The sequence below is a fragment of the Uloborus diversus genome, chromosome 6 (genome assembly GCF_026930045.1).
Source record: "Uloborus diversus isolate 005 chromosome 6, Udiv.v.3.1, whole genome shotgun sequence".
NCBI classification, from domain to species: Eukaryota; Metazoa; Arthropoda; class Arachnida; order Araneae; family Uloboridae; genus Uloborus; species Uloborus diversus.
The window spans coordinates 76,135,469-76,154,074 of NC_072736.1; the positions used below are offsets into that span (position 1 = coordinate 76,135,469).

The 18,606-nt window shown below is 33.1% G+C and overlaps 1 protein-coding gene across 1 annotated transcript in view; it reads right to left on the minus strand.

Moving 5' to 3' along the window:
* Nucleotides 1–13,055: 13,055 nt before the first annotated feature.
* The window catches only part of LOC129224147 (uncharacterized), a 36,995-nt gene continuing 31,444 nt past the window's right edge, over nucleotides 13,056–18,606 (minus strand). Inside the window, exon 4 of the mRNA XM_054858562.1 lies at nucleotides 13,056–15,143. Coding sequence (XP_054714537.1) covers nucleotides 14,961–15,143 — 183 coding nt within the window. The 3' untranslated portion in view covers nucleotides 13,056–14,960. The remainder of the gene's footprint in view (nucleotides 15,144–18,606) is intronic.

Sequence of the window (18,606 nt, forward strand, 5' to 3'; positions counted from 1 at the left end):
AATAAGGTTACCGTAAATAATATTTATAATATTTATACTTATTTACATATAGAAATCAATAGATTTTTATTTTTCATAGTTTTGTAAAACGTGTTCTTTTTCAGTCTTTTAATACTTAGAACCTTTCCTTATAATGACAATATTATAAAATGAAGTAATGCAATGCTAATGAATTATTGTAAATGTCATAAACTGCATGATTTAGACCTATAAGGGAAAATATATTGATAAAAAATGGGAAAATTAAAACAGCAACTGAAATTAGTACCGAACGCTATAAGCATGGTTCACTTAAGACAGCACTTTTCCTTACAGAATAAATAAACTGACTTCTTTCAGTTGTTTCATTATTCCCTTTTTTTGCTTTAAAAAATGCTTTGATTAAAAAAAACAAAAAAACAATTACGCTCCAAAATTCCAAATAAAATCTCTTATTTCTTCCAAAATTTGTGTTATTTTGATTAAACCTGTGTTTTGAAATTGAATTTCTAGTTTTGTTATTTAAACTTATGTAACTGAATCCTTGTTATTTAGCATCTTAAGACTGAATCTTTATTGAGTACTAAACTTGTATTTTTGTGCATCAACAATTTTGCAATAGTTGCTATTTTTATTTATTTACAACCGCTTATTGATCCTGTTAATTTTTTAATCTGCAAATCAACTGTTTGAATAATTTCCTCTGAGTCATTACGCTCATTCGAGTGAGTTTCCTACCACTCCTCACTTTTTGCTTTTTTGGTTTAATGGGATTGTTTCCATCAGTCAAAAGTACTACTTTTAGTCACTGAAGTTGATAGAATGAGCAAAAAAAAATAAAAATAAATAAATAAATAAATAAAGATAAAAAAATAAAAATAACATGGATCCAGAAAAAACTTTCATTTTCCCTAAAGTTATTTTTTAATTAATTTTTTAAAATGACCGATTTTTTTAAACAAGGCGTGGTCTTTTTGACGTCACAAGTGATGAGTTTTGCCTTGTATTTCACTGGGGCGCTGAATGTTTAGGCTTGTTGTCTACCTCGTTTCCAGGTTATGATAATTCAGAAGGGAATGAAATATTGCGCTCTACGTTTACTGTCAACTATGTCGTTGCCAGTACATGCAAGTAAAGATGTGAATTAAATATTACGCTCTGCGCTAATGGCATTAGTGAATGGCATTTCATCATTTATGATGTCATGTGCAGAAGCGTAAAAAATGAAATTGAATCTGCGCAACGATTAAAATATATATTTTAAATATTAAACTTTGTCAATCTATTTACAAAATGGTCAGATCCTAAATTTTAAAGCATGCTCTTTCTGGGAAAAAAAAAAAAAAAAAAAACACTTTGGCAGTGAAAGCAAAGGACAGTTTCAAGTTTTGAGTAAAATGCGTTTAAAGAAAGGGTCCTAGGTAGGCTTTCATTAAAAATATTTTATGACTCATACTGTATAGCAGCACCTACCAGAGCTACTAATACTATCTCTTGTCTTGCCCCAAGACAGAGGAGAGGTTCATCCACCATTTGTACTGGTTATCTTCAAATTTTAAATTTTGTCACAAGCATTCGTTTGCACTCTTTGTAGATTCTGTACACCAGAGTCAGACTGATGTCAGTCACGCAGTCGCTATTTTGCACGAGATGGGGAAAACGGTCGCTTGGTGCTTACAAAGGATTGGACTTGTGCTCTCTTAACACTGGTAAATTATGACAAAGGATTTTTTTTTCTTCTTTTTTAGGATTACGTTCTTATGGCTGGATGCGGAATAGGATTTTACATACAGTAAACTAATAAACGGGAAATCGCAATGGGGTTTTTTCCTTCAGTCAAAAGTACTACTTTTAGTAATTAAAATTGATAGATTAAGCAAAAAAAAAAAAAAACATGCAGCCAGAAAAAAAAAAAAAAAACTTTTATTTTACAACAGTTATTTTTTACTAGCAGTACCCGCACGGCGATGGCCGTGCTAAGAAGTTAAAGGAAGCCCGTTGAACAAAAAAAAAAAAAAAAAATCCACGCCCCCACCCCCTTCTGAAGATAAGTGATCCTTTTTCTTCAACTAAAATGCTTACACACCTTTTCAAAAGACTTATTAAACTCTCTCTGGAATTTCTCCAAAACACATAAAAAGATTAACAGTAGCTTTAAAACTTAAAATAATCCTTCCACTACATAGTTCATCGCTTTACACGCCAAGCAACCGCGCTACCATAACCCTGCCCTTTAGCGAGTGAAGCGGCTTTTTCCCCTGCAATTTAAAGTGTATCGCCAAAAGAACTGTGCTATAATAAAAACGTTATAAAGAGCAGTCACAATTGAATAATACGATAAATCAGATTATTTACTTAGATATGTAACTATTTTCAACTATAAGAGCAAAAACAAACGTTGAAGAAATAAGGAAAACAAAACCCAATAGAAAAGTACTACAAAAACAAATTATGTACCTGAACATCGAAAAAAAAAAAAACTGCATTCAAAAATCTGTTCCCTGACACAACAGCGTAGCATGGGCAGGGTTCCTCGCAGCTATTGACACTGTCAGTCAGCGCCCTCTCGAAGAGTTAACTTACCCCACCATCTATTACGAATTCATAGAACTAAACAATCAATTAAACATTTAATTTGCAATAACAAATATTTCCATCAATCTGGTTTTAAAAAAATAGCTTATAGCCTTTTTCAATAAATGGACTATTCAACAGAATTTTTTTTTTCCCCATTCGTACCAGTAGTTCCCGAAATTAGTGCGTTCAAACAGACAAACTCTTCAGCTTTATAATATTAGAATAGAAATAAATTTTCCCGCTTTCATAACATTTTTTATTGCTGCTCCACTGCTATTAGTCCCCCCCCCCCCCCCCATAGCGTCATACTTATAGCTTTCCTCAATAAATGGACTATTCAACACAAAAAGAATTTTTTAATTCGAACCAGTAGTTCCTTATATGAGCGCGTTCAAACAAACGAACTGTTCAGCTTTTTTAAGTAAGAAAAATAAGGCAATTATACGTCTTTAATTTTTTTACAAACCATTTTTTAGGATGTTCTCCGAAAAGTACCCTCGAGATTTGCTTCATGACTGACTCGAACCTACTCTCACTGGATCACGAAGGTCGCACTTTCAGGTCGAGCCACCATGGCTACGTACTTTACGTTCCAATCATTTTATATTATGATATAAATTTCCCCGTTTTCATAATATTTTTTATTGCTGCTTTGCTCCCATTAGTCTTAGCGTGATGCTATATAGCCTATAGCCTCCCTCAATAAATGGGCTATTCAAAACAAAAACAATTTTTCAATTCGAACCAGTAGTTCCTGAGATTAGCGCGTTCAAAGAAACAAACTCTACCGCTTTATGTTATTAGTATAGATATAAATTTTCCCGTTTTCATAATATTTTTTATTGTTGCTCCACTCCTATTAGTCTTAGCGTGATGTTGTATAGCCTATAGCCTTCCTCAATAAATGGACGATTCAACACAAAAAGAATTTTTCAATTCGAACTAATAGCTCCTGAGATTAGCGCTTCAAACAAATAAACTCTACCGCTTTATATTATTAGTCTAGATTCAATTTTTTTTTTAATGTCCAGTCCGCACTAAACGTTTACGCTTTGCTGTCAACCGCGTTGTTGTTCTTGTTGTCGTGTGCCAGCTAGGCTGGCAATTTGGGGTGCGTTACTTCATTGTTTTTCCACCTGTACCGTTGATGGGAAGTCTGACTTCTACAGTACACACATGCCATAAGGACCGGTTTATAAGCTAGGCAACCATTCACAGTATAACAACACATTCACACAAAGAAAGGACAAGGCGGGGGAGAGAAAGTACGTCCATGCCCGAGCCGGGATTCGAACCCGGACCTTCCAGCCGCAGTCAGACTTCTCTGACCACCAGGCAAGGCAGGCGACGTCAACAGCGTTGCCAGGTTATAATAATTTGCGCTGTGCGCTAATGGCATCAGTGAATGGCATTTCATCACTTGTGATGTCATGTGCAGAAGCGTAAAAAATGAGTTTCAGTCTGCGTACCGATTAAAATAATTGTTAAAAATAATAAAATTTGCCAAATTATTTAAAAGATGGTTAAATCCTATGTTTTTAAGCAATACATATTTTTCTAAAATTAAACAAGTGAACTTTACTTATTTATTCCTTTTCAAAATCCATCACAACGTTTTTTTCCCCTCCTCATAATAGTATTCCTTCTTTTCGTTTTTTCTTCTCATAAATTGCACGCTTTCACTGTAGAACGGTTTTTACTGCGAATGTAGTGTGCTAGCAGTAAAAAGAAAATGAAGGAACTTTTACAAAGAGTTTCATCTCTAATTGAATGAAAACTTTTCTTTAACTTTAACATGACTTCTTGATGTATTATTTTTATGACGTTAATTTCGGGCACGTTTATGCATTCCAAGTTATTGTGTATTGCGATTACGTTCCACTCATAAACTTGCTATGCGGCGAACATAGCCAAATGGAACACATTATACAGGATGTCCGAAAAGTCTTTGACACATTTAAAAAATTCATAGAAAACCAACAAATTGTCGTATGAATTTGCGGTTTGCACCTACTTCACAGGTTCAAGAGTTTTTATGACATCGAAAAAAAAAATGAAAAGGGGAAAAAAGATGAAGAAAAAAGGCATTTTGCAGCCAAAGTTGTCAGTATATGCTATGCTTGTAATTCTTCGTGTAGTACTTTTCATTCTTTTTTACATGTTCCCATGTCAACAATAATGATTTAAAAGAGCTTTTAAATCGTTTTTATCCTTATATATTATTTCTGTAGCCTGTTTTTGGTTTCTACGCGAGATATTCCTCAATTCTTGATCATTTTCTTTGATTTACACCTTATTTCAAAGCTTATCGTGCAGGCTACTAACGAAAAATAGACCCACGGTCTAAAAATTGTTTTTTCGGGCAAAAAAACCTGTTTTAAAGAACCAGAATGAGGTTTTCGGTTAAATTTATAACTTTAACTTGCACTGTTACCGACAGAGCTGAATAGCTTGATCGGCAGAGCGTTCGACTGGTAGCCAGGAGAATGCGTGTTCGGGCCCACGTCCGGACAATCTGCATCAAAAAATTAGAAAAATATCGCGCTTTACATGAACACTTAATAGAAGCTTGGCACCGGTAAGAAAATTAAAGCATTATGTAAGCGAAAATATAAGTATCAGGTTTAAGATTTCAGTGTACAATGGAATTGTCATTTGTTCAGAAAAAATAATAATAAATCGTATATTGAAATATGGATTATTCTAATGAGTTTTTAACTCTTTGTACAAATAAAAAATTACTACCTCAATTTGAAGGGTGATATATAAATTTTTCTTCTTTTTGCAAAAAAACAAATAGCCTATCTCATTTTTACTACATTCGAAAAGCTACGCTGAAAAAAAGAACTTAGTTCAAATAGTTTTGTATTTCAACCCTGCTGATAAATGATGAACACGTGCTGCCATCTAAGCTATAACGGTTCAAGCAACCTGCGATAACAAATTGTAAAAATTTTCAAAAATAAAAACGCTTCTCTTCAATATCTTATCTTATATATTATTTCTGTGGATTATTTTTCTGTCAGTATGCGAGATTTTTCTTATTTCTTAAAAAATCCCCCCTCCTCCCATTTTAAAAGTCATTATGACGGCTAATGAAGAAAATAGACTTACGGTCTAAAAATCAAGTTTTCAGAAGCGCCCCTTGCTGTTGCAAAACCTTGATACAGACTGTGGTTCTTATGCAAATTTTTTTTAAAGCAAAGTTCTCATAAAATTTTCCAATTTTTTGTGTCACTTTCGGCAAGGAAAAAAATTAAAATTAACCTGTGTGTGTGTGTGTGTGTTTTAAATAAAACTCAAAAGCACTGGGCTTAAGTGCTCGGTTTCATTGATAAGTTTTTTTTTTTTTTTGGTAGAGTTTTCGGCTATAAATTAGCTAAACTTCGGGTTCGCCATTATAGCTAATTTCGATTAATATTACGCATTACAGATTAATATTACGCATTACATTTATAGCGCAACTCTGGTTAGTTGAGCTGTGACCTTGACTTTGTTTACCTGTTTTAAGGGAGTTTAGTGAAAAACAGACGTGTTATTGGCTTGGATTTTAGTTGGAATATTTTTGAAAAATTACTAAGAAAGTTTCTCAACTCAAATTAGCACCAATTACCGAAACAGAGGTAAACATTGTTAGAGTTGGAGCTCAACTTTTCAGAACCTCCCAATACTCATTACAACAGATAACACTCGTAAGGCAATAACATAAACGCAACGGGAATGCTCCTTAGAATTTCAACTCTTTTATGCAGGCTACAGTTATTATTCAAATAAATTGACTATTAATCAAAGGGTCTTTTTTTGAAAGCTTTAACTCCGTTCAGTTACTAAGCATAATGTAAGCATAAAAAATATGAGATTAAAAAATTCAGACCTCAAGGGAATCCTTTTTGCGCAGAAAATTTGTTCATTGTATGCTGAAATGTTGATTTTGCTGTTAGCAGTGTTCGACCTTTTGTATAAATAAAAAACTACTATGCCAAATTGAAATTACGAGTCTCATCCAGTAAACCTTCATAACTATTTATTCGAATACGATGTAAAACATTAAATTTATTATCAACTTCAAAAATAAGAAATCCTTTTCTTATCCTCTGCTTTCGTAAAAAAAAAATGCAATTTTTCTACGTTCGAAAAATTACACTTAAAAAACGGATTCAGTTCAACTGGTTTTGGTTTCGAACTTTAAGTATTCGATTAAAAGAAAAACATGTGCTGGCATTCAAGCCATAACAGCTAAAGTAACCTGCTATGGGAAACTGTATCAACTTTCAAAAATAAAAACATTTATTTTCAATCTAATATATTATTTCTCTAGAATGTTTGTTTCAATCCCTACACGAGATCTTCCTCATTCCTTAATCAAATTCCATGTTTTACAAATAATTTTAAAGTGTATCAGCTGGCTAATGATAAAACATAGACGCATGGTCTTTTTTTTTTTTGGCAAAAAACCTTTTGGCTGTTTTTTATTACACATTGCTTCAATGAACGGCACTCGAAACTAAGGTGAAGTTGCTTGGTTAGGTGGAGTGTCAAGCTGACAATCAGAATGGCGCCAGTTCGAATCCGTACCAATACATGTCTCTTTTATGCCTCTTTTTTTTCCGTCACAGGCTCACATAGGTAGGATTGTATTAGCCACAACCCATTTTTTCACATGCACAACTACTGCTTTTTTACGAGTCACTCAGACACACTTTTACTGATATTCATGTTTGCATTGAAAATATGTACAACCACAACGTTGTATTTAACGAGGTTTTGTCGCTGATGTCTTTAAATTACATGCCTCCTTTTGTGCTTTTATTTTTTTCCGTTTACTTGAATCCACTTACTTTTTTCGATTCTTCTTCATAATATTCTTCTTTGTTATATGTTCTTCTATGTTAATTTTTAAAGAGAGAAATGCCACATGAAACGATTCGAATCAGAGTGCGGAGATCCGCACGGGTCAACTAGTTCTCTTTTAATTCGTTTGCAAACCGCAAAATCATACAACAATTTGTTGGTTTTCTATGATTTTTTTTAAATGTGTCAACGACTTTTCGGACAACCTGTATATCTGCAAAACGATTACTACTCTAATTTGCAAAATTTGGGTTGGGTCTTAAATTTTTCTTTTCCTGGTACTTTTCTCGCGAGCTATTTTGCTGTTTAAGCTTCAGTCAATAGGCCTCCCCCTCCCCACCCTTTTTTAATTCGTTTGTTTCAATTCTTGTAAAGAATTATAGCTGAATAATGCAGCTATAATTCTTTTCATTTTTTTGTTATGATTATTATAACAAAAATTTAAAGCTTATTAATTAGAATGTGCATGCACATGCACTGATTTGTTCTACTGATTATGTTATTTCTTTATAATGAAAAGATTTCCGTTTAAGTTAGTTCTAGAATAGATGGTTTCAGGTCCGGATCTATAAATATTGCGTTCCCATTGCAAAAAGTTAGCAATTTTCCTAACCACCTACTGGATTACCCACCCCTCCCCCTTGAAAATGAATTTTTTAAGCAAGTGATTGTTGTTTTCCTTTTATTGCTTTAATATTCTACTTTAATTTTGATTACATTTGTTTAAATGTTTTTATTGCTTATTTTTTCAAAGGTTTATAACTTACATTTTTGAGTAACTATGCGCGTTTTTTAGTCCTGATATTTGGAAACTCATTTTATCTGTAAATTATGATAGCAAGGAAACAGGTTCCCTATAACTTTGCATTGCCCCCCTCCGCCATTTTCAAGAAACTTTTTAATTTAAATCCAAGTTTAAACTGTTCTCCCCTGTAGAACTGGTTTTTATACGGAATTGACATAATTTGATAATGATTCAGCTTTCGCTCCGTATTTCTAACGAGTTTGACCCATGTTTTTGTGAACTACAGGTTTTCTTTCTAGTACCTTCTTGATTGTTGTCAGCGTTTTAACTGCTTGAATTTTTCTACGAATTCATTTTTTGTCTCTTTAATTACTTTTTTGTTTTCATTTGTTTTAATGTTAAAGTCTGTTTGGAGATTTTTTCATTTATTTTACTTTACTTATTTGTTTAGTTATATCATTTATTTATTTTTTTATTTATTTTATTTTATTTTATTTATTTATATTTTTTTCTATAGCTCAACCCTCATGTTTGAGCTATCGAAACCAAAATTGAATCAGCACCTGTACATGTTAAGGGCAACATATGGACAACATTTTGTTTGATTCTTGCCAGTTAATTCATGAGGAATAGCAGGCACGCATAACTCATGAAACGTTCCATTGCTCTACCCGCCCCCCCTTGGTGGAATTCGTGCCAAAAACCAATGCGCACACTTTCACTTAGAGGCACATACGTGTACTAAATTTCGTTCGATTTCATGCGGTAGTTTTTGCTGTAGAGCGACCACAAAAAAAACTGGTCACACACACACACACACAGACATTTTTTTCAAAAATGGTCGAAATGGTCTCAGCACACCTCAAAACGTTCGAATCAGTCACCGTTTTGAACGTTTTGAGGTGTGCTGAGAATTAAACTGCACTATCGAAAATTGAAAATTTGCACGTAACCAATACTTTCTTCTACATATTAGATATAGAAGAAAGTAATAAACAAGACTATCATCATGTTTCAAAGAAAGCTTTTTAATGCGAAACATACACGTATATACTAATAACATTGAAATCAATGGGCTTGCAACAAATAGGGTCGTTTCCGAAATGTTAAAGGAATTTTTTTCTGAAAGAGCATGCTTAAAAAACAAAGGATTTGACCATTTTGTAAATAATTTGACAAAATTTAATAGTTTTAAAAAATATTTTAATCGGTGCGCAGATTCAATTTCCCTTTTTACGCTTCCGTACATGGCATTACAAGTGATGAAAAGCCATTCACTGATGCCATTAGCGCAGAGCACAATATTAAATTCGCTTCTTTATTTACATGTACTGGCAACGATATGGCTGATAGCAAGCGTAGAGCGCAATCTTTAATTCGCTTCAGAATTATCATGCCTGGATACCTGGAATCGCGGTAAACAGCAAGCGTAAACATTCAGCGCGCCAGTGGATTGCGAGCCAAAGTTCATCACTTGTGACGTCATAAAGACCACGCCTTATTTGAAAAATCAGACATTTAAAAAAAAATAATTGAAAATTAAACGCTTTGAAAATAAAGGATTTTTTTCGCTCTATTTTTTTTTTTTTTTTTTTTTTTTTTTTTTTTTTGCTCATATATCAATTTCAGTGACTAAAAGTAGTACTTTTGACTTATGGAAACAATCCCATTCTGTGCCAGTTTAAATTGTGCATTAATGTATCAATAAGAAAATATTTGCTCACTGTCAAATTTTAAAGTTTCGGAGCATGGTCTGATCACTGAACAGACAAGAAAAAACGTCTAAGACTCAAAGAATATTTTATTATGTAAAGTTTTTTTTATATCATATATTGCTTCTAAGATTCATACAAAGTATAATAATGTATTTGAAAATGATTTTAAACTATTAAATTAAATTATTATGTGTCTTTTTATTTCCTGAACTGTTCGATAAAATTAAATTGTTGACAAAATACTTGTGACAAAAAAAAAAAAATAATAATAATAATAATAATAATAATAATAATGAACAAATAAAAATAAGATAATTAAGTTTAAAAAAATAACGATTAATTTTTAAACTTATTAGAGAAAAATTTTAACATTTTTTTTTAAAACTAATAATATTATACTCTAATTTTAATATTATGGAGAGGATAGATGAACTGATGACATGTGGCCCAGATGTTGTGATCACAAGACAGCTATCATCTCTTTAGGTCCTAACTTGCAAAAATAAAGAATTCATAACGTAATTAAAAAACGGTCAAACATTGTCACAAATTTACCGAAATGTTCATACAGGGTTTTGAAATAATTGAGTTTAGCTTATCTAAATTGTGTTATCTAAAACGAGGAGAAGACAGTGATGAAATTACATACACCACCTGCTAAAACAAAAGAAGTTGTCACCACAGAAACACGAAATGGCACATTGCTCTAAAATTTTTACCAAGTAGAAGGATTGGTACTACCCCCCCCATCAATTGAGCTCCCCCCCCCCCCCCAAAAAAAAAAAAAATTCTTTGCTTTACATTATTATAGTAAAATATACACTATATGACCAAAAGTATTGGGACACTTTCAAAAATTCGCATTTTAAAGGATTTCTTGAGAAATAAAAGGCCAATTGCTTTATAACTTTTGTCACATAAAAGGAATGTTCTAGCTGTCATTTTCCACTGAAAGTTATATCACACATGCGTTTAAGGGACCAGCAACAAATTTAAGAAAATAAAAAGTTTTTTGATCATCGGTAATCGTCAGAGCCGGCGAGTGGGGCTTAAAAGTGCGGGGGCAAATGTTTTTTAGGAAGTTGAAGACTATTTTAGGCTATCTTGAGTGACTGTGGGAGGGGGGGGGGGGAGGGACTTCTGATGTTCTCTCGCGTAAATGTTTTGGAATTGTAGTTTTAATAACGCCTTTTTGTAGAGTTTTGTTAACGTTTGGAGAACAAAAGGGAGTTTCGAGGGTAGTCCCCTTAACTATCTTTTAAATAAAGTCTAATTACTAATGATACTAATAAAAACGAAGAAGTTTGGACTGTTTTTAACGTACGGGTGAGGAAAGCTTTTTCCGGAAAAAAAGTCTTAAACTGATGTCTTAAAGAAACAAATTAAAGCCATCTTTAGCAAACTTAGAGCAAGGGGTTTGGGGTTCGCTCCCAGTAGTTTTTCAAAGTTTAAAACGTTTTTTAAGCGTCTTTTAAAACACTATTTCAGACTTCTCTTCTTCTGACCTAAGGAGGAACAAAAGGGTTCGGAGGTACTCCTAATATTTTTTTTTCTTTTCTTTGAACTGATGAAATCCTCAGAAAGTTTTAAACTTCCTTTGGGGAATTCAGAACCAAATCTCCGTTTTTTTTTTATTTTCCAAGTTGGAGTCTTAAAAATGCAGTTTTACGCTATTTATGGGAATTATTTTCCTGATTTTTTTCCTCAAACTGGAGTCTTTAAAATGCAAATTTAGGTCATCTTTGAATTTAAAGGAAGGAAGGAGTGCACTCGGAGAACTGAAGTTTTATGCAATATTTGGTGACCGTCGGGAAACCTCAGCAGAATGGTTTGAAATTAAAATCTTAATATATTGAAGAAATCTTTGAGGATGAAAAAAGTGCAGAGGCAGCCCCCGCCCCCCCCCCCCCCCTTGCTCCCCCTTCCTCCGAATCGCCACCACTGGTAATCGTAAATAGAATTAGCTGTAAATTTCAGAAATTAGGAACCTTACTATGTACAATTATGTTACGTACGTTTGAGATAATATGCCTGATATTGATGAAGATATAGCATTTCTTTCAAAGCTACGAATTTTATTTGAAGGTGTTTGCCTCATAACGTGTGAAGTTTTCCATTAAAGCTTACCAAACTTTCAGAAAACTTGACAACACACCAGAGAAGTATTATATTAAAATTTGAAATTAAAATGTTGAAAATTTAATTAAAGATGAACGTGTTTAAAGCAATTAATTTTTCTCTGTGCATGCGCGAAAGATAGCAATTTTCTACTTTTATAATATAAACCCCAACTAGATTCTCCAACTCATAATGAAATTTCAGTTCAATATCTTAAAAATTCAAAAGGATTACGAATCGTGAAGGGAAGGGTCGTTCGCAAACAATCTGTTTTTATCACGAATCACTGAGCGATTGCAAGCAAATGTTGCAAACTTGCGAACGACCCCTAACGAGTCGTTGCCTATCCAAGATCTATTCAAATTCGGCTCATTATATCGCTGATAACTTTTTGAATTTTTAAGATATTGAACTGGAAATTTATTATGAGTTGGAGAATCTAGTTGGGGTTTGGATTATGAAAGTTATAAATTGCTATCTTTCGCGCATGCGCAGAGAGAAATTAATTGCTTTAAACGTCCATATTATATCAAATTTTCAATTATTTACTTTTAAATTTTAATCTTACACTTCTCTTGCGTGCTGTCAAGTTTTCTGAAAGTTTGGTAAGCTTTGATGGAAAATTTTACGTGTTATGAGCGAAAAACCATCAAATAAAATTCGTAGTTCTAAAAGAAATGCTTATGTCTTCATGAATATCAGTGATTTTTTTCTAAAGTACGTAAAATGATTGTACACGGTAAGGTCACTAATTTCTGAAATTTACAGCTAATTCTCAGCTATTTACGATGAGCGATGATCAAAAAACATTTTTGTTTTCCTCAATTTGTTGCTGGTCCTCTAAATGCATGGTGACATAACTTTCAATGAAAAATGACAACTAAAACATACCTTTTATGCGACAAAAGTTACAAAGTAATTAGTCTTATTTCTTGAGAAGTCCTTAAAAATGTGAATTTTTGAAAGTGTCCCAATACTTTTGGTCATATAATGTACCATGTTCAAATGTGCCCCCTTTACCCTCAACTACATTTCCAGACAAAAGTTAAGTAAAATAATAATGCATTGGTTTTTAATATTGAACTTTATTTGCACTGCCAGTAGGTAATGGACACTAATATAAAACATCAATAGAACATTGCAGTTACAAACATTATCTAGATGCTTTCGTAAAAGTTTTATATATACATAACACATTTTTAAATACGTATAAAAATATCAGAAGTGCATAAATTGTTGATAATATAACTTGCTTGAGATTTGAAAAACGAATTTTGAATTTAAAAATATAACTCCCTGCCTGAAGAACATCTAAAAAAAGAATACTAATAATAATTTTGTGAGGGAAAAACTTAATTCCGTTTAAGCTTTCGGTTCATGTCAAGAAATCTTTGTAAATTAATTACTTCTTTATATAAAAACTGTACGTTGCTCAATGATAAACAAGTCTTTCTGTATGCATGTCGTAAACAACATTTTTGTTATTTTACATTAAGTACGATACTCATCCTTTAAAAACGATAAATTGCCTTAATTTGCATAAAAATCATTAAACCTTAAAGATTTTTCAGTTTACATACACACAAATGAACGCTGATAATTTTTAAGTGATAAAGTAAATTGTAGTAATCACACACAAAATTTGTGCAGAAATCTTGTGATGTTAAATAAATCCAATATTTTTTCAAATAAATTTTCAGCTGACAGATGTTTTTCTTTTTTTATTCAAAATTTATTCGGTGCTTGAACAATGCTTGAGGTTATTGCAACTGCATCCAGGCAACTTTTATAAATATTAATTTGTCTAAATAATTCTGAGGCAAAATACCTTTTAATTTTCTCATCAGAAAATAATTGATTCAACTATGCATATAATTTTATCAAAATATAAAATCAGTGGAATGAGAAATCTTATGCCTAAAAATATAGAACTATTGAAAAAATTAATCATTTGGAAACCAGAAATATTTCTTCCACTGCTTCAAATCTTTTAGCTACAAGGATTCAAAAATGAAACTGAGAATGAGTATGCAGCGAATTGTTCCATTTATAGAGCCCGGATTAAATGCACAATAAAATCATCAAACTATAAATATAAATATGCATTAAAAATTTCTAAAAAATGAACAGCAAATTCAAAAGTAACCTTTTACAACCTTTTTATTCACGGAAATAAAATCTTTTACATCTGACTAAAAATGCAAATGGTCTATTCTTATATTTTTCACATTTTTGGTAATAAATTTTAATTCTTGGAGATAGTATGCACAAAAAGTAATGCATTTATAGTATGCACAAAAAATTAGGTGACCAGAGAAAACTCACAGGTTACCCAATTTTTTTTTGCACGTATGAAGAACAAAATAGTTTTCTGTAATCTTTTTCTTGTGTAAAATATTTGCATAAGTGAGTGAAAACGCTGTTATCTTAATCGGCATATTTTGTCTGACGATTCGGTGACATTATCGTTATTCGGCCAATTGTCTGATAATTCGGAAAAATTATCATAATATGGCAAAATTTTGTCTGACAATTTGGCACAATTATCGTAATTCGGCAAATTTTGTTTGACAATTCGGTATAATTATCATAATTCGGCAAATTTTGTCCGACGGTTCGACGAAATTTATCATAATTCGGCAAAATTTGGAGTTTTAATCGGCAAACTGGTAATATCTGCCCTCCCCAAAAAAAAAAAAAAATTTAAGTTCGGAGCGTCCCTGGCAGTTATATGCATTTACGTCAAAAAAAAAAAAAGGGGGTAAAAATTTGTAATTGCATATGTACATATGCATTTATATTTCATCCGGGCTCTGTTCATTATATGTTTCTTTTATCTTATGGATAAAAAAAGTTAAAAACAGCGTTGTAAATTTAAGACGACCTTTTGCAGTATTTGAAAAGTTCCACTCAAATGTAGCTGAAGCACTATCTGAAAATAGATTCTGGTTTGAAGATTTCTGTTTGGAGCTGCGTCATACAAAGCCATCAGATCGCAGTTCCGCATCGGTTTGCAGCTCCGCCATAGCAATTTCGTATGGAGGTGGCGCTGGGCACAAAGAATCTTTCTTTATCACTGTTGCGTAGTCAGGAGGCGGTGTAATAATGGCTGATATCAAGGAATTCGTATCACTCCGTCGCTGATTTCGAGAAGCTCTCTGCGGGGGAAAAAAGGCATCAGAACAATTCATTCATAATCTCTAATAATTATTTTTTTTCATTCTTTACTGTTCAATTAAAGCGGTAAGTATGTTCAATAAACAAAAATAAAATCACCAAAACTAATAATGTGCTTCAGGTGGTATCAAATTCAAATCATAGATGTGGTATGGCTGCCACTGCAGAGATACACAACCGTGGCAGCCACTGGCCGCCATTGAACGTGCTAATCTTAAATCTAAGCTTTGTGTACGAGAATCAGTGACGAGATGGCTACCCCAAAAGTTGTTTGTGCGCAAACGCTAAGCTAAGCCTATGCGCTCTTTGGACGCTTGCCCGTCAGTTAATGATCCCGGACACCCATGGAACCTGGTTCTCGGGGTGCATCTAGTTAATACTATATTTTATATGATTCAAACTTGAAGTCTCAGTGGCAGAGAGATCAAATGCACCTGCTCCAGTAGCTGCCTCGGTTCGCCTTCTCTTTTTTTTTTTTTTTTGCGATATAAATCTTTTCTGTGCTGCTTACGAAGGCAAGAAGAAGCTTTGATTGCAGTCCTCTGTAAAGCTGGTTAGCTTCTCATGGTAAATAGTAAAAAGCACAGATTTACCAGTAAGTTAAAATTTTGAACTGATTGAAGGTTCATTCAAACTAACTTTATTTCATTCGCAATTCAAGTAACTATAAGAGGCGTTGAAGTCTCTCAAATGGCAGCAATGGCAATGGTCTCAAATGGCTCAAATGGCACCGCGCCACTTACGTAAGATATAACTTATCCAGTGTCCAAAGAGACATTGGCCTTGTTCGTGGCAAATTGAAATATTTTACCTCGTTGGATAATTTTGTAAATCACTGCTAAGGAGAGTGGAACAAACTCTATAAGTTCGAATTCTTTAATCGGTTGATTTATTAGTTTTGAACATGTTATTTAAATCATTTAATCGGTTTGGGTTTTATTAATGCGTTAATTATCCGAGTATGAAAAATTGGATTCCGTCTCATTTAAAAAGAATAAACTAATAGTGCAAGATTTATATTTAAAAAAATCATATACAAAAATTATCATTTTCATTGATATCTGTGCGCGTCTGTGTATGTATGTTTGTGTCGGTAACCTTATCTCTTGCAGACTGACAATGTCAACCAGGTCAATGCTGGTACCGTTGGCGGCAGGACACCCAAGGGAAGCCATTCCGACCCGTCTCACCCCTCTAAACCTTAAGGGATTGGACATCCAGGAGTAAAAACCATTAAAAATCAATTGTATCCCGCCGCAGGAGGAATACAGCCACAACAAGTGTGAATGGGGTTGGCAATAGAGGTGGGCAATGTCGTTCTTTTTAATGATCCGTTCATTAGAGATTCGTTCATTCTTTTGATCCTTTCATTTAACTCGTTCATTTTAAAAAACGTTGCAAGTCTGCTCGCTGCAAGACATACACACGTACATTCGAAATGTTTCATAAGATCAGTAATATTCTTTGGAGGAAAAATAACTAAAATCATCTAACAGTAAGAAAATATGTCTATGAAAAATGAACCAAAAGTAACAACAAATATATCGGTTCCTCAATCGGAGTACCGAATAATTTAATTTAAAAAAAAAAAAGACTCGCCTAAAAATATTAAGAAATATCAAAATCCTCTAAAATATTTGACAAAATTTCTTTTTTAAAATACATACGAGTATGGTGTATGTAACAAATATACAAAAGTAACAACACATACTTCACATAACTTATAATTTAAGTTGCTGCTTTAAAGATTTAGTGACTTCATGCGAAATCATAAAGTTTATGAAGTAAAAACACTTTTTGTACTTACTAAGTTTGAAATTCATTTTCCACCAACTTAAAGGGCGTTTTTTCCGTGATAAAGCTGCTTGAAATTATGTAATAGTGTTTTCCTTGACTGCGGAGTCGGTGGAAAAATGGCTGACTCCGGCTCCGACTCCGGAAATTTTAAAATATTCAACTTCCGACTCCGACACCTTTTCCCTAAAATCAATTCGACTCTGACTCTGTAAGTACTGACAGAGTGGCGACTTTGAGGGAAAATGACCGACTCCGACTATTGGCGTTTTTAACCTTCGAAATTGTAAATTGAGTTTCATACACGAAAATTAGCTTTTATTTTAATGTTTTAGGATACTTTTATGATAAAATAAGATCGTTTCCATGCATCAAAATTTCTATATATCAATTTTTTTTTTCCGGCAATTTGCTACTTCGAGATATGGAGGTCCGACTGTAAATAATTATAAAAAGGACATTCGCATTTTTGCAAATGCGCCTTTCAGTTTCAATGTCCAGGGCCCGATCAAGCCAAGCTGGTGCCTAGGTCCTGAGTAGATGTTGGTGCCCCCCCCCCCCCCCATGAGAAAAACCGCACAATTTTAAAGTCAATGTTTTATACTAGAAACCACATTTTAAAGGAACATTACTATATTTGAAAGGAAACCTGGGATTTGAATAAAACACTTGATAGTCACCATATTAATCACAGTTAAAATTGCCTTACCTTAAGGCGAAAAAAAGTCAAAAAACAATTTAAAACTGAAAAAAAAAAAAAAAAAAAACTTACTAATTCTGACATCACGCTTTAAAAAGGCTTCTTTCTGGCTTTAACAGAGGCAAATGTGTCGATCAAATAATCGAAATCTATGATGTCACAGAATTTTCAATGGTCATAAGGAAAACGCCTGTAAATTATCCTGAGAAACGCAGCTTCTCAAATAATTTTTGATTCTTTTCAAAAATGAAAAATAACGTTCACTGGAAACAGTTGCTGATAGGCAAGGTAAGAAGAAGTTGCAGGGCTGAATCCACATTCGGAAATGTATGTGTAATGTTTAGTGATCTTATTTTTTTAAACATTCTCCAGGACAAGGGTTACCTTTTGCAAAAATTTGAAAGGGTGTTAATTCTTCTAGAAAATGTTCATCTATGTCATCCGAGTAATTATTTTGAAATTCCAGAGCTAAGGGAAAACGACCTCCTTACGCAAAATGTTTTTTACTTTATGAGGTTTTGAGCAGATTTTTAAAAACTTTTTGAGCCCCCTTTCCCTTAAAGTTAAGAAAAAGTAAAATGAGCTTAGTAAAAAAAAAAGAAAAGAAAAAAAAAAAAAAGGAAGTAAGCTAGTGAACTTATGGGCTAGGCTATTTTGATGCCCCTAAACTTGTGGTGCCCAGGTCCGCGGACCCGCCGGACCGTGCGTTAATCAGGCCCTGTCAATGTCGTGAATGAAAACACGACTATAACTGTGTGTCATACAGAAAAAAAAAATAAGTTCGACATCGCACAACCGAGGTTAAAACTGCAAGGCTAAATTTGCAAGGCTACGATGTATTTTGAGGGTTGTTTTAGTGAACGCGCAAGAAGAACTGATACATTATATCGTTTTCGGAAGACCGTAATCAAAGGTTAGTTTTTATGGCTTTCTTTGCTGAGTCTGAGAAG